General features: G+C 36.2%; 1 protein-coding gene across 1 annotated transcript; it reads right to left on the reverse strand.

Annotated features, from left to right (window-relative positions):
- Positions 1–274: 274 nt before the first annotated feature.
- LOC311295891 (uncharacterized protein) lies at positions 275–13,672 on the reverse strand. Its single transcript, XM_084417439.1, has 8 exons — positions 13,541–13,672; positions 11,642–11,710; positions 9,616–9,951; positions 7,748–8,074; positions 7,486–7,626; positions 4,541–4,852; positions 3,633–3,926; positions 275–2,636 (listed from the first exon to the last, which is right to left on the reverse strand). The coding sequence occupies exons 2-8, from the start codon at positions 11,685–11,687 to the stop codon at positions 2,587–2,589; spliced, it is 1,506 nt and encodes a 501-aa protein (XP_084273565.1). The 5' UTR covers positions 11,688–11,710; positions 13,541–13,672; the 3' UTR covers positions 275–2,586.
- Between the last annotated feature and the right edge of the window lie 19 nt (positions 13,673–13,691).

A 13,691-nucleotide genomic window follows, 5' to 3' on the forward strand; every position in this document is an offset into this window, starting at 1 on the left:
GTACTAATAACAGCTAAGTAGTCTGTATTCTTGGTTTGCTACAAACCAGCTTTACATTTCATCATTTACAGTATTTTGCAAAAATATGACCACATTTTTGCCTTCTCTGGCTGCTATATAAACTGCTAATAGACAAAAATCAGAAGGCTTTCTCCGAATTATGTGCGCCATTCATTAGTGCCTTCAGTTTGATCTATCCTGGACAAAGATTTGAGGTAACACCAGACTCTACATTAATTTATACTAGAAATAATGATTTCAGAATCATAAAGAATAAATCAAATATATAATTTTATTTGGCAGGTAAAAATGTATCATGCCAATTACACAAGTAAAATTCAGAAATATTAAATACATTACATGAAAGGGAATTAACAATAGATTATCAAGAAACATCATATGTGATATATAGACATTCTTAGTGAATTTTTAGTGACTTTAATAAGGAGAAAATGAAGGGAGGAGGGAGACGAGGATGCATATATAGCATATTATAATATATATTGCCAGCAGCCATAACACCCTGTAGCCCAAGACTGGTTGCTCACTAAAGTTAAGCAGGGCTGAGCCTGGTTAGTACCTGGATGGGAGACTCCTGGGAAAACAAGGTTTCTGCTGGAAGAGGTGTTAGTGAGGCCAGCAGGGGGCACTCACCCGGTCTGTGTGGGTCCTAACGCCCCAGTATAGTGACGGGGACACTATACTGTCAAAAAGCACCGTCCTTCGGATGAGACGTTGAACCGAGGTCCTGACTCTCTGTGGTCATTAAATATCACATGGTACTTCTCGTAAAGAGTAGGGGTGGTCCTGGGGAAATTCCACCCATTGGCCCTTGCCTATCATGGCCACTCTCTCTCCTCTCTACTGTAGCTGGTGTGTGGTGAGCGCACTGGTACCGTTGTACTGTGGCTGCCGTCGCATCATCCAAGTGGATGCTACACACTGGTGCTGGTTGAGGAGAGATTCTCTGATATTATTGTAAAGTGCTTTAGGTGTACAGTAGTACTTTTTAAAGCGCTATATAAATGCCTTATTCATTCATTCATATAAACAATGAGATAAGTTAGGATAAAGACTGTTCTGTGCTCTTTCTTTGAGATATCTCTAGGGTGTGTTTTATTATTACTTTAATACAGGCGATTTGATCTCAGCTTTTTTCTTAGCAGGAAAATGTAGTCTTACAGGCTCATCTCTTTGAAGCTTGCATGGCCATAAAGTACTAAGCTGGGGGTTTTGTTAGTTAGGTCACCTGATGTACTCGTTACATCATAAGAAGAATGGCGTCTATGCTAATATTAGTCTCTCTGTTTATCCCGAGGTTTACAGTAGTCTGCCGGATCCAGATCTGATAAAGGACGACAACGCGACAACCAGAATTCCGGTACGCGCCTGCGCACATATTAAAATGTGCATACCTAAAGACTAAATACGTAATACGCATGTGCACACGTCAGCGTTTTCACAGATTCACGCTTTTGAAATTTACACGGAGATCATAACTTTTTTCAACATTTTTCAAAAAAATGCACCTCTGAACCTATTTCACAGTTTACTCTCTCAAGCCACCAAACACTGTTGTCATGGAAATGAACAGCCAGAACACAATATAAGTTTTCTGTTTTCAGTTAAAATGGTGTCGTGTAAGCGGTCCCTAACTAATGATTTTTGCAATGGATGTGAATCATTCAAAACTAACTTTAGCTGGGGGAAAAAAAAATATTCTAGAGCTGCTGTAAAGTCAAAACAATCTCTGTTACTTTAATTTCCTATTATCACTGTAAAGCTGCTTTGAAACAATCTATACTGTTAAAAGTGCTATATAAATAAAGGTGACTTGAATCATCTGGAAGACTCATTTGTGTTTGGTTGGCCCTTAAGTCCTACAAGACACACAAACAAGAATTGAGGAAAGACGACAAAGAGATGGCGAGAGATTAACTAGACATACAAACAAAAACAAAAAAACAAACAAAAATAAATAAATATGAGACCTTAAAAATACAAGCAAGAAAATGATAGACAAATAAACCACAGACAATAAGAACTGAAATTGAAATGTCAGACAAAAAGAACGAAGAACATATAAAGCTGCATATACAGACAAAACAAGAGAACAGTCACAAAGTGGATGATCAAAAAGAGGGGGAGACAGACAAAAGTGAAAAAAATGCAAACATGAAGAATATTAATAGAATAAATGTGATGGGGTACTTAGTCTCGGGGCTAAGCCCCTTATCTCTTCTGACCCTAGCAACACCCCTGGTAGTAAACAAAGCTACAGCTATTCCAGTACTAGTGAAGTTTGGTAATTGTAGCACCATGGATCATTTGAAAGTGTCACGCGTCCTGAGTATATATAGCGAATGGCTAACTTTGAGGATTGTGTCTCTCTCTGCTTTCAGAAGTTCTCCAGCAGTGAGATTAGTGTCTGTAGGAGTATCTTAGTATCTACTGTTAGTCATGTGCTCATCACAAAAGAACACAGCACTTCCAGCACACAGGTTCATGTCTCACTTTCATAAAATCAGAAATATGTTGTTGAGCTCGATTGTTGATGATTGACACTGGTGAGCGCGTCTTTTCTCATCAAACTGAACTCGTGAGAGGATCAGTCTCTGATTCATTCACTTGTCTTCCTATGGAAGAAAATACACAGACAATCACAGATATTAAAAAAAGAGAAAGCATCCATTTTGTTTCATATAGCCTACATTCAGTTGCAACTAATCTCGAGAGTTCCCCTAAACACGCTGAAAGCTAAAACTAAAACAAAAGAAATAGAACAAATCTAATATTTTGACAATATGAATCACTATCTTTTTCCTTGAAAAATAATAGAGTATAGGATACTGAGACTTCATTCATCTTCCTTTTTCTTCAGAATAAACAAAAAGATTCTTACATGTTTGCTCTGTTCCTCACTAGCAGCATCTTTAGACAGTTTTAGCTATTGACAAACGCGCTCACTGAACATGAGCTGCTCCTTTTGGGGTTTATTTTGTTATAATGACCAGCTGACTAAATAAATAATTGCACTTTTTTCACTAAATGTACAATAAGACCGTAAATTCACAGTGTAAACAACGAGTTTTATCTGACCAATCAAACAGTGAAACTAGTGGGAAAAAATCCACTGACATTATCACTGGATATACAGTGGGCCAGTAATGTTTCTTTGCAAAAATGTTTTTGAATTCTTAAAACTTAAAAATGAAAAAAAAAATCTGGAACATGCATAGTTCAAATGTGCTGTTTTGTAGCGTTTATCGGTGGTTTGCAGAAGCAGCAATGGCATCGAGCGATTTTTGCAGGTTGTGCAAAAAAAAAAAAACATTAAAGTGAATGGTATTTACACCCACTCGAGCGATTTGATTGCTAAACTAAAGAAGCCATTGAGCATCGTCGAGGAAAAGGAATTGGATTGGATTAAACCCTCCAATAGTGCGCCAGGTGGATAAGCCATTTTGTGATTGGTCCCCACAGATTTGTAACAGAAGAAGGAGAAATAAATGTACAGGTTTCCAGCCTGAGCTGCAGGGCGAAATCAAATCGCCAGCAGATCAGGCTGGGTTTACCCAGTCTACTTGTATATATCGATATATAGTTGTTATAATAAATGTTGTTCCACTCACCTTTGACCTTCACATTGAATCTCCTGAATGTGGCCTGTTCTTCTGTGCTGATGAGCTGTAGTTTAAAATGTCCAGATTCTGTTTTTTTTATGTCTGTGATGGTCAGAGATCCAGTCTGATGATCCAGCTCCAGTCTGTCTGTGAATCTCTCACTAATAGTCCTTTCTAATTCCTTTTTAATAACAACGAGACGGTTTTCAGGTCCAAACGTCCACAGTATCAGATCCCCTGTCTGTATTTCAACACCAGTCTGGAGATTGACAGAAGCTCCCTCCGTCACTTCTACTGTCCTCACTTCATGTCACAGCAGCACAAAGAAACAGATAAATACAGAAAAACAAGTTATTGAATGAATTCTGTTTGCTGTTAGTTCAGAAGTTAGTTCAGTAAAAATATACAGAATATTTATTATATTGTAAAATGTCACCCTCTACATTTTTTTATAGCAAGCTAACGAGCAACGGGCACTGAACGGCTTTCATGAGTTAAATGTATGTGCATGTTCACTGTTTTATAATGTTTTCCACTGTTGAAACACTGATTCACCAATTACATGAGACAGGATTCATTTTGAACCGTTTGTATTCAACAGAACTTTTGATGTCCATTTATGTTTATTTCGTGCTCTTTAACTAGTAGTAAAGAGGACGAGATGATCGGTTCATGCCCGCTACACTGCAGCTTGAAATACAAGGATCTGTCACACTACATTAAAGAGCACCAAACCCACAGTTATTATTTGAATTAAAAGGACACAATTTGAAAGGTGACAAAGCATTTCTTGCAATTATTGGATGAGAGGCACGATTCAAATATTGTTCATTGAAGTCTTGCTCACTAATCAACTAAAAAAAGCAGTCTAAACTGTTGCACAATCATTATCACAATGGAAGAGTTGATATACTTACCAGTGACAGTAACAATGAATCTCTTGTATTTGGTTCTTCTGCCGCTGGTGATCTTTAGTTTATAGAGTCCAGTGTGAATGGTTCTGATGTTATTGATAGTGAGATTCCCAGTTCTCTCATCCAGACTCAGTTTGCTTAAGAATCTCCCATCAGCACCTGGCAATCTCCTTCTGGTCCCTCCATTGATTTCAGCAATGAGATTGTCTTCAGTTTCATAGTGCCACTGTATCGTATCAGTACCCTGTATTTCAGTAAGATCGGTGTGTAGAGGGACAGATTCTCCCTCCTTCACTGTCTTCAAGGATGTTAAAGCTGCCACAGCACATCAGAAGGGGAAAAGGTTACTATTTATCTTAAAAGCGTCTTTGTAAAGTGTCTAATATTTATTCACTATATGAACTTATAGGGTTAGGGTTTGGTTTGGCCTTAATTGCATAAAATTATGCAGAATGAATAGTTATTACCAGAGGTGGACAGTAACAAAGTACATTTACTTGAGTACTGTACTTAAGTACACCTTTTGAGTATCTGTACTTTACTTGAGTATTATTAAAGTCGGGTTGACGTCAGAACCCGATGTCAGATTGACGTTGGATATTGATTGAAAATAAAAGTCGGGTTGATGTCAGAACTCGACTGATGTTGGTTTCTGACGTCAGCCCGATTTTCATTTTCAACCACAATACAACGTCGGTCCAATGTTGGAGATCAACGTCAATCTGACATTGGATTCTGACATAAACCTGACATTTTCAACGTTGGGTTTGGTTTTCTAAATGCAAATTTTGTCACTTTTTTGGAGCACACTAGCTTATAGATAACAGTAAGGCTAACATATTCATACTAAAAGCCAAAAAACTTTAAATAGGGCAATATTTGAGGCAACAGCCATTTGGGTGTCCTAAACCATTGTGGACGTTATTGAGTGACTTATTCAATCTCACATTCAATCCCACTACTGGAACTGCGTTCTAGAAATAAATGTGATATTGATATAAGTGCAGGCATAGATTCAGAGGCATAAGGTACTGTAAGTATTACACACAACAATGCAACAATAATAAAACAATGCATTGACATTTACTTTTTACTTTTGATACTTAAGTACTTTTAAAAACGAGTACTTCTGTACTTTTACTTAAGTAAAAATAGGTCTTTTCAACTTTTACTTGTAACGGAGTAATATTTGACCAGTAGTATCTGTACTTTCACTCAAGTAAGGAAGTTGTGTACTTCGTCCACCTCTGGTTATTACCATAGTAACTACATGTAAAATATGTAACAGTGGCACTGTAAAATAAAGTGTTACCAGGGAACATTATCAGTGACCAATGTTAGTATGTTCGTTACTCAGGGTTATCATTTGGCTTAAGAAGACTTGGAAGTAGGCATGAATTGTTTGGACAACAGTGCATTTATGGTACTTTTTAGAGCTTGAACGTTGTGGTCAACAATGCATGTAAAAGAGCAGCGTAAACAACAGCATGTTTGAAACAACCATACTGAAGTAAATGATGGCAAAATTGGCAAAATGTTCATTTTTGAGTGAAATAGTAGTTGGAATGGGTTGTAACACTACCAAAAAGTTTTTATTATGTACATGCATGTATTTTGGTAAACAAATCATGATGGTCAAATTCATTTTCAATTCAATCCCTTCCCCCAGCTCCACCTCATTTCACTTTAAGCATCTGAATTCAAAAAGGACAAAAGGACAAAAATGTTAATTTAATGGAGACATGTTCAATGTTAGTTAGGCTTTGATGACATGCAGAACAGGAAAGATGGATCCTTGTTGAATTAAACTGAAATGAGATTATTTGCTGTGAATTATTCATACATTCACTGAATAACACACATCTCACTAACACAATGATTAGGCTACTGGAAAAACAAGTTATTTGAAATCTCTTGAATCCTGCTCCTGGACCCACTGTCCAGGAGAGTTCAGCTCCAACCCTAACAAACCACATCTGAACCAGCTAATCAATGTGTTCAGGATCACTTAAAAATCAGATGCTTCTCAAACGGAAGGCTGTACGCTATAGAGGCTGAGTCCTTCCTAGTCTAGTCCTTCACAGGCTTGTAGGCTAGACTCCTCAGCATTAAACGCTAGAATGAGACGGTCTAGTAAGAGCGTATGGTTACGTCACACATGTTCCCGCCACCATGGTCACAGCACGAAAATACTATTAAAACTTAATTTTGTAAAAACACTTAGTATTAAAAATCTTTAAATGAACTGGCTTTCTATTCATATAATACAGTGAATGACAGCCGTCTATGGTCTCCCACTGGATTACGTTATTTTCAGTTTACATTAAACAGAAAAAAACATTTTTGTCTTATATTTCATAATGAACTCAGATAAGCTCAGTGCCGACTCATTTTCCGTCACTTATTTTTCGGGAATTAGAATGTGTGCAAAGGATTGTGGGCGATTGAAGAACGCGAAGGAAAAACTTGATGCATCCTTCAAAATGAGCTTTGAAATGTGAAACAAAGATGCACTTGTAGTCTGTTCAGTTGACAGCTTGTCTGCTTACACAACGTATTTCCAGAGTTTGGCCAAAGAATTGAAGTGGGAGTGAAGATCGCAAGTGTTTTAAGATTCTACTCAGTGGGACAATTTAATTTAATAAAATTTTCAGTTAATTTACAAACTACACATAATCTCTGCACCAATAAAATGTTCAACACTTTCACAAACTAATTATATGTAACATTTCATTAAATGTTCCTGAACGTGATGAATGACAGGTTACGCTGAGCCCCCGAAACAATATTATGGGATAGTGTGAACCACATGCGGTTTTCAAATAAACCTGAAGTGTGTGTTTAATTAGGCTTGAAGCTAAACTCTGCAGAACGGTGCCCCCAACAATCCCCCAGTTTTAGAAAGTTTGCAGGACATGCAAATCCTGTTTGAAGTATAAAATACTGACCCTTTTGCTTTTTTAATTTAGAGATCCTCCAGCGGTAGTAAATCAAACCAGCAGCTGCAGCCACGAGCAGAAGAACAGCAACCGAAACACCAACACCTAGCCCTGCTTTAGCACTTGAAGAAAGTTGTGGATCTGGGATGGCTAAGAGAGACAGTGAAGGTGTCAGTCAATGTGATGATCTGAAATTACTTCAAATATATGCTAATAATACTGTATGCCATTACATTGAAAGACTAGCTCTTTCAGTTACTCAGTTACTCACCAGAGACAGAAAGAAGGAATCGCTGTGAGCTCTCAATGCCTCTGATCTGTAGTTCATAAAGTCCACTGTGTTCGGTTCTGGTGTTTGTGATGGTCAGAGATCCAGTTTGATCGAGCTTCAGTCGGTCTCTGAATCTCTCATCAGCATCGTTTAATGAGGTCTTATTAGCTTCAACATAAATTTTAGCCAGGAGAATTCCTTTTTCTCCAAATCTCCACAAGATCAGAGCATCTTTGTGCATTTCAGCATCAGTGAGTAGAGTGACAGACTCTCCCTCTGTCACTGATACTGACATTAACTTCAGTCCATCTAACTCACCAACCACACCTGCAAATCAAGCAGAAAAGTGTTTCACAACGTTTCACAAATTTTGAACGAGTTAGTCGGTTAGGATTGTGAAATCCTGCTTGTGTGTTGCAAAATTTGGAAACTCTCATTCCTTTTGAAATATTTTGATAAATTCATGCCATGTATCACTTTATTCTCTAAAGGCCCTTGCACACTGAGTCCGAAATTTTCGTATGCGTTTTTTTGTATTCGTGATTTGGTGGCTCAAAACACCATTCAAAATGCTTGCTACGAATGCGAAAAACACAGAAAATTAAACCCGATCTTGGAGGCAGTGTGCAAGCGTGATTGACATAACGTGAGGTCGTATATATTTTTTAACGTGCAAAAATTTCGGATGAGAATTTCGGACTCAGTGTGCAAGGGCCTTAAAACCTATTTAGTTTGAATTCATTTTCAGTACATTCAAATAGTACACATTTTTTTTTATGTTATGGTAAAGCCCCAGAACAGAACTGTCTACACAAATTAACAGACTAAGAAAATTATTTAATATGGTGTTTTAATAAGAAAAGAAAATACTATGGTAATTTTATTTTTGAAACCTTTCATATAAACAAATTGTATAAATATCAGTAGTTTTAAAGCTGTTGAGATCATTGAAAAACTTTTTTCCAGTAATTTGTATATTCTCAAATGTCAGGGCAGCGCAACTGCAAACATGGGTTTTTTATTATGAATTGACAAGATAATGACAGTAAACATGATAATGCATCAACCAGAGAAGCCCAACTAATCCTTGTGGAAAAGTGAAAAGGCTTGTACTCAAATACTGATAAAAACAGCAGTTTTCAATTATGAGTAGGTTTGTACACTTTCCGTGTCAGGTGGTACAACTAATGTAAAACTAGGAAAATGCAATCATAAATTTCTTTATTGTATTTAAAAATGTTATGTATGAACTTGATCGCATATGCCAAAAGCTAATACAGACATCCAAATAGAAGCCGGTTCTATGTAAGATTATGTGGTGTAACTGAAATGAATGTTTATTTAAGATAAATAAATATTAAATGTAAGCTAATATCGCCTATTTTCATTCTATATTTATTATTGTTATAAGACAAGTTAAAGATGTTTAACACTCAATTATTTTCATGATAACTAATATATAACCAAGTAAAGAAAAATTGGTCACACTTTATATTAACTGCTATCTACTTGTCAGCAGTGCTTGCATATATATATACATATATGTGTGTGTGTGTGTGTGTGTGTGTGTGTGTGTTTATTTTTTATTTGTCTTACAAATATTTGGTTATACCACCTGACACAAAAACAGTAAACAACTATAGTGAATTGAAACACTTTGAAATGTTAGATTCAAAAAAAGATTTTTTTAAAAGACCTTTTTTTTTTTTGCTTTATGTTTCACCCACCAACATGAGTCATATTCAAATGTGTGGTTTGAAATCATGAAATCTGAATAATCATAAATACTAACACAGGGAAACAGGGTTTAAAATGACCATATTATTAACACATGATCATTGTTATAATGAAAGACTTGAGATACTCACCACTGACAGTAACATTAAATATCTTTGTCATAGTCTTTTTACTAGAGATGGCGAGTTTATATTGTCCCGAGTGTGCGAATCTGGTGTTTCTGATGGTGAGAGATCCAGTGTTTTGGTCCACCTGTAATCTGCCTCTGAATGCCGCATCATCAGTGAAATAAACTGGAGTCAAGTCTTCCTTTCTCGTTATTTGAGATATGAGAGAATCTTTTGGTCCAAACATCCACAGTACCGTATCATCGTTCAGTACTTCAGTAAGATCAGTGTGTAGAGTGACAGAATCTCCCTCCATCACGGACACTGCCTCAGATTCATCTGTATCTGTATCAGACACACCTGGAATACAAACAGAACCAGTTTTATGATACCACACTAACTTCAGCTAAATGAAAAAAACAAAAAAACAAAAAAAAACAAACAGATAGATTACTGTTCAGGGGTGTGTTTCCCAAAAGTACTAACAAAACTACAATAGCCAGTTCCAATGAAATCTGTTTCTAACAACTGAACTTGTGACCATAGTCGTTTTTGAGAAAAGCACCCCATGTTATAAATACGAAATTTAAGAGCATACACAACAAATAGCTAAGCATTACAAGATAAATGTTCTTTTTATGCATTTGGCAGAAGCAACTTTATGCATAACGTTTGCAGCCAAGAGATTCACTGTGCTAGATAAATAGTCATACTCAGAAAGTTTATATGGACCCCTTGGCATTACGTCAAGGAAAACTGGGGAAGTTGAGTAAAGTTGGCAACAATTTCACAGATTCGAACTTCCTGGATTAATAACTCATAAGCTAAATGTTGTTACTACACAAATAACACCTCTTTTTAATCGTAGTAACGTACACAAGCAGCTACAACCTAATTTTCCTCGAAATGAGCTTTCCTTTGCAGTGGACAAAATACATTGATCTCTGAGAGACAGATACGAAGGGAGCGTCTGCAAAGTGCAAAACCCGAAAAAGCGTTACTACAAAAACAGCCAGTAACTTAAATGTCACACACTATAGAGTCACCAAATTCAGTTTAGACACCACTGCTTTCCTGATGGTTATACTACAACATTTATTTTGGGAAAAAATATGTTTGCATAATTTTTATGATTTTTATTTATGACAAATATTCAATAGCTTCACTGTAATTCACTGAATTGTTGCCAAATTCAGTTCACACATCACTGCTGTCCTGATGGTTATAGCCTACTACAACACTTATTTTAGGAAAAAAGCATATTTTTATGATTTGTATTTATGAAAACTGTTCAATAGTTCACACATCACTGCTCTGCTGATGGTTATAAAATTTACACAAAAAGACATTTTTACAAAATAAGTGGTATAACTAACAGGACAGCAGTGATGTGTGAACTTAATTTGGCAACAATACAGTGAATTACAGTGAAGTTATTGAATATTGTTTATAACTAAAAATCATAAAAAATATGCAAAAAGCTAGATTCCAAAATATGTGTTGTAGTATAACTAACGGGGCACCAGTGAACTGAATTAGGCAATAATACATTAAATCAGTGAAGTATTTGAATATTTTTCATAAATAAAAATCATAAAAATGATACATTTACAATTGTAGGCCTATATACAATTAAAAATGTTTTTTTTTTGTCCCAAAATAAGTGTTGTAGTATAACCAACAGGTCAGCAGTGATGTGTGAACGGAATTAGGCAACAATGCAGTGTATTACAGTGAAGCTATTGAATATTTTCCATAAATAAAAATCATAAAAATTGTGCAATAATGTTTTTGTAGTAGCCTAACACTTTTCGGGTTTTGAACTTTGCAGACGCTTCCTTATCTATCTCTCAGCCTGCGTATATAGATCAATGTATTTTGTCCACTGCGAAGGAAAGCTCGTTTCGAAAAATAGGTTGTAGCAGCTTGTCTACGTTACTGCGATTAAAAATAGGTGTTATTTGTGTAGTAACAACGTTTTGGCGTTGAAATTCCCTGCTTCAGTTTGGTTTCCTGTCTCGAAACCGAAAGTAAAAAAAAATAGACTTACCGTAAATTAATAACAAGCATAGAAAGAGTAATAGTATGTTCCGCATGTTTTTTTGTAGAGCTGCAGAATCTGAATGTAAAAAATATGATTAATTACAATGAATTAGGTTAGATCCCGCTTGTTCGTCGTCATTGAAACACGGCCAAACACTTAAACTAGCCTACTTGGCTCGGTTCTTTGAATCACGCCCATGTCATAAACAAAAAAACATAGCCTACTAACTTTGTCACGAGCTTGAGGAGTTGTATGATGACATAGCATTGTTAATACATATATTAGGCTACCATATGCTGCAACACAGTCACGTGACAATTCGTAATTCATTTATGTTTTAGAAAATGGGTGTCAATTTCTTATGAAATAATGCTCTCATTTTAAGCTACTTTTTGTTAAACCCCCGTGACTGACCGTGTTCCTATGACTCGCATCGTTCAAATTCATACGAAATTGCAACTTCATAAAATAGTAGGCCTACAAAGTGTAAAACATTTTATATAGGCTACGTAATGTACCCTAAATAGAATACTAACCAGTGTTCGAATTGTGTCAAAGCTCTTGGGGGGTCCCCACAAAAAAAAAAAAAAAAAAAAAAAAAAACCTAATAATATAGGCTACATATTTTCATTTATTTATTTCATATAATAAAGTATAGAATATTTTTGTGGATTGAGCTCGGTACCTCTAGGGGGGTCCGGGGGCATGCCCCCCCGGAAGAAAATTTTGTACATTTTAAAGATAAATTCATTAATCTGGTGCACTTTGAGTCACCCGAATCTGCTGTTAAAACTAAATAATCCACCCGCCAACCTCCCGAACCTATGATAGGCTATTCTCTGATTTAGATGTCTGCATCTGATCATCACATTTCAATTATTCAAATTCTCAGTGTTAAGCATGATAATATGATGAAATATCACACTGTAGGCTGATTTAAAATTAAGATTTATTTAAAATAAAAGTTCTTCTTTTGTCAAAATTACATGTCCAGCCTAAACAGAGGCTTTACTCCCTTCAAACTTAAATTGTCAATGTGTCATTACATCACTGTTGGAAAACACTCTTATCAGAATAATGTTTTTAGCTTTATAAAGGGCATTTCTTTCCCTAATTTGTACTCTCTATACTCTTTCCCTACTCTCAGGGAACTGAGGTTACGTTAGTAGCCTAACCGAGTAGGCCTACGTTATTTCTTATTTTATTTTTTTGATATTGAAAATTGTTTTAATCAGGGCATTTGTCCGGTTGGGCAAGTAGGCTACAATTCTCTTTCACTTGTCCCTTAAAAAACACACGCACGTGTCCCGGACAACCGTTAATGTCGAAATTCTATTCAGATCAGTAAATTACCAAACAATCATAAAAGAAAGAAATATTATCTTACTGTCATCGTGAGGTGAAAATGAGGATCCACTCTGCCAGACTCTCGTGAAAGTGCTTATCTATAGCACGAAATTTATTTCTCGTACCATTTATTCGCCAAAAATAGTTTTTGCGTGCATATGATACGCACTTTATGGTGTGTAATACGCACGTACTCCACACCCCTAATCCTACCCAAGGGGTTTGCAGTGTGTATCATTTACACGAAAAAAACAAACAAAAAAAAACGATTTTTGGCATATAAATGGCACGATCAATAAAATGTCTCTGTTTATAAATTTGAGCGTCTTTTCAGACGCAAATCTAATTTGAATTACTTTCTAATAGGAGCGGCAGCGAAATACTTCGATTAAAAAAATATATATTACCTAATAAATTATGTTTCTATTATTTTAGTTTTAATGAAAAACCAGGGGACCCCCCGAGGTAATTTTTTTGGGCCTTATGGGGGGTCCCTTGATGCTTATGGGGGGTCCCGGACCCCCCCAGCCCCCCCTCAATTCGAACACTGATACTAACCTATCAAATATGTATCCTCAACTTGATTTCTTTCACATCTTCAGATAGCTTTTTAAGGTTAGAAGTGGCTGTAGGCTTTAGCCTACGTCACGCTACGCCCGCTGCTCTTTTAACTGGACAGATCACCTCAACTGATATCCCCTGATTAACG

The sequence above is a fragment of the Rutilus rutilus genome (genome assembly GCF_951802725.1).
Source record: "Rutilus rutilus genome assembly, chromosome: 8".
NCBI lineage: Eukaryota > Metazoa > Chordata > Actinopteri > Cypriniformes > Leuciscidae > Rutilus > Rutilus rutilus.

Coding starts and splice junctions, on each gene's coding strand:
- LOC311295891 (XM_084417439.1), bottom strand. CDS start 11,687: ATGCGGAACATACTATTACTCTTTCTATGCTTGTTATTAATTTACG. Junction 9,952..11,641: donor ATGCTTGTTATTAATTTACG/GTAAGTCTATTT, acceptor TTTGTATTCCAG/GTGTGTCTGATACAGATACA. Junction 4,853..7,485: donor TAAATTAAAAAAGCAAAAGG/GTCAGTATTTTA, acceptor GTGCTGTGGCAG/CTTTAACATCCTTGAAGACA.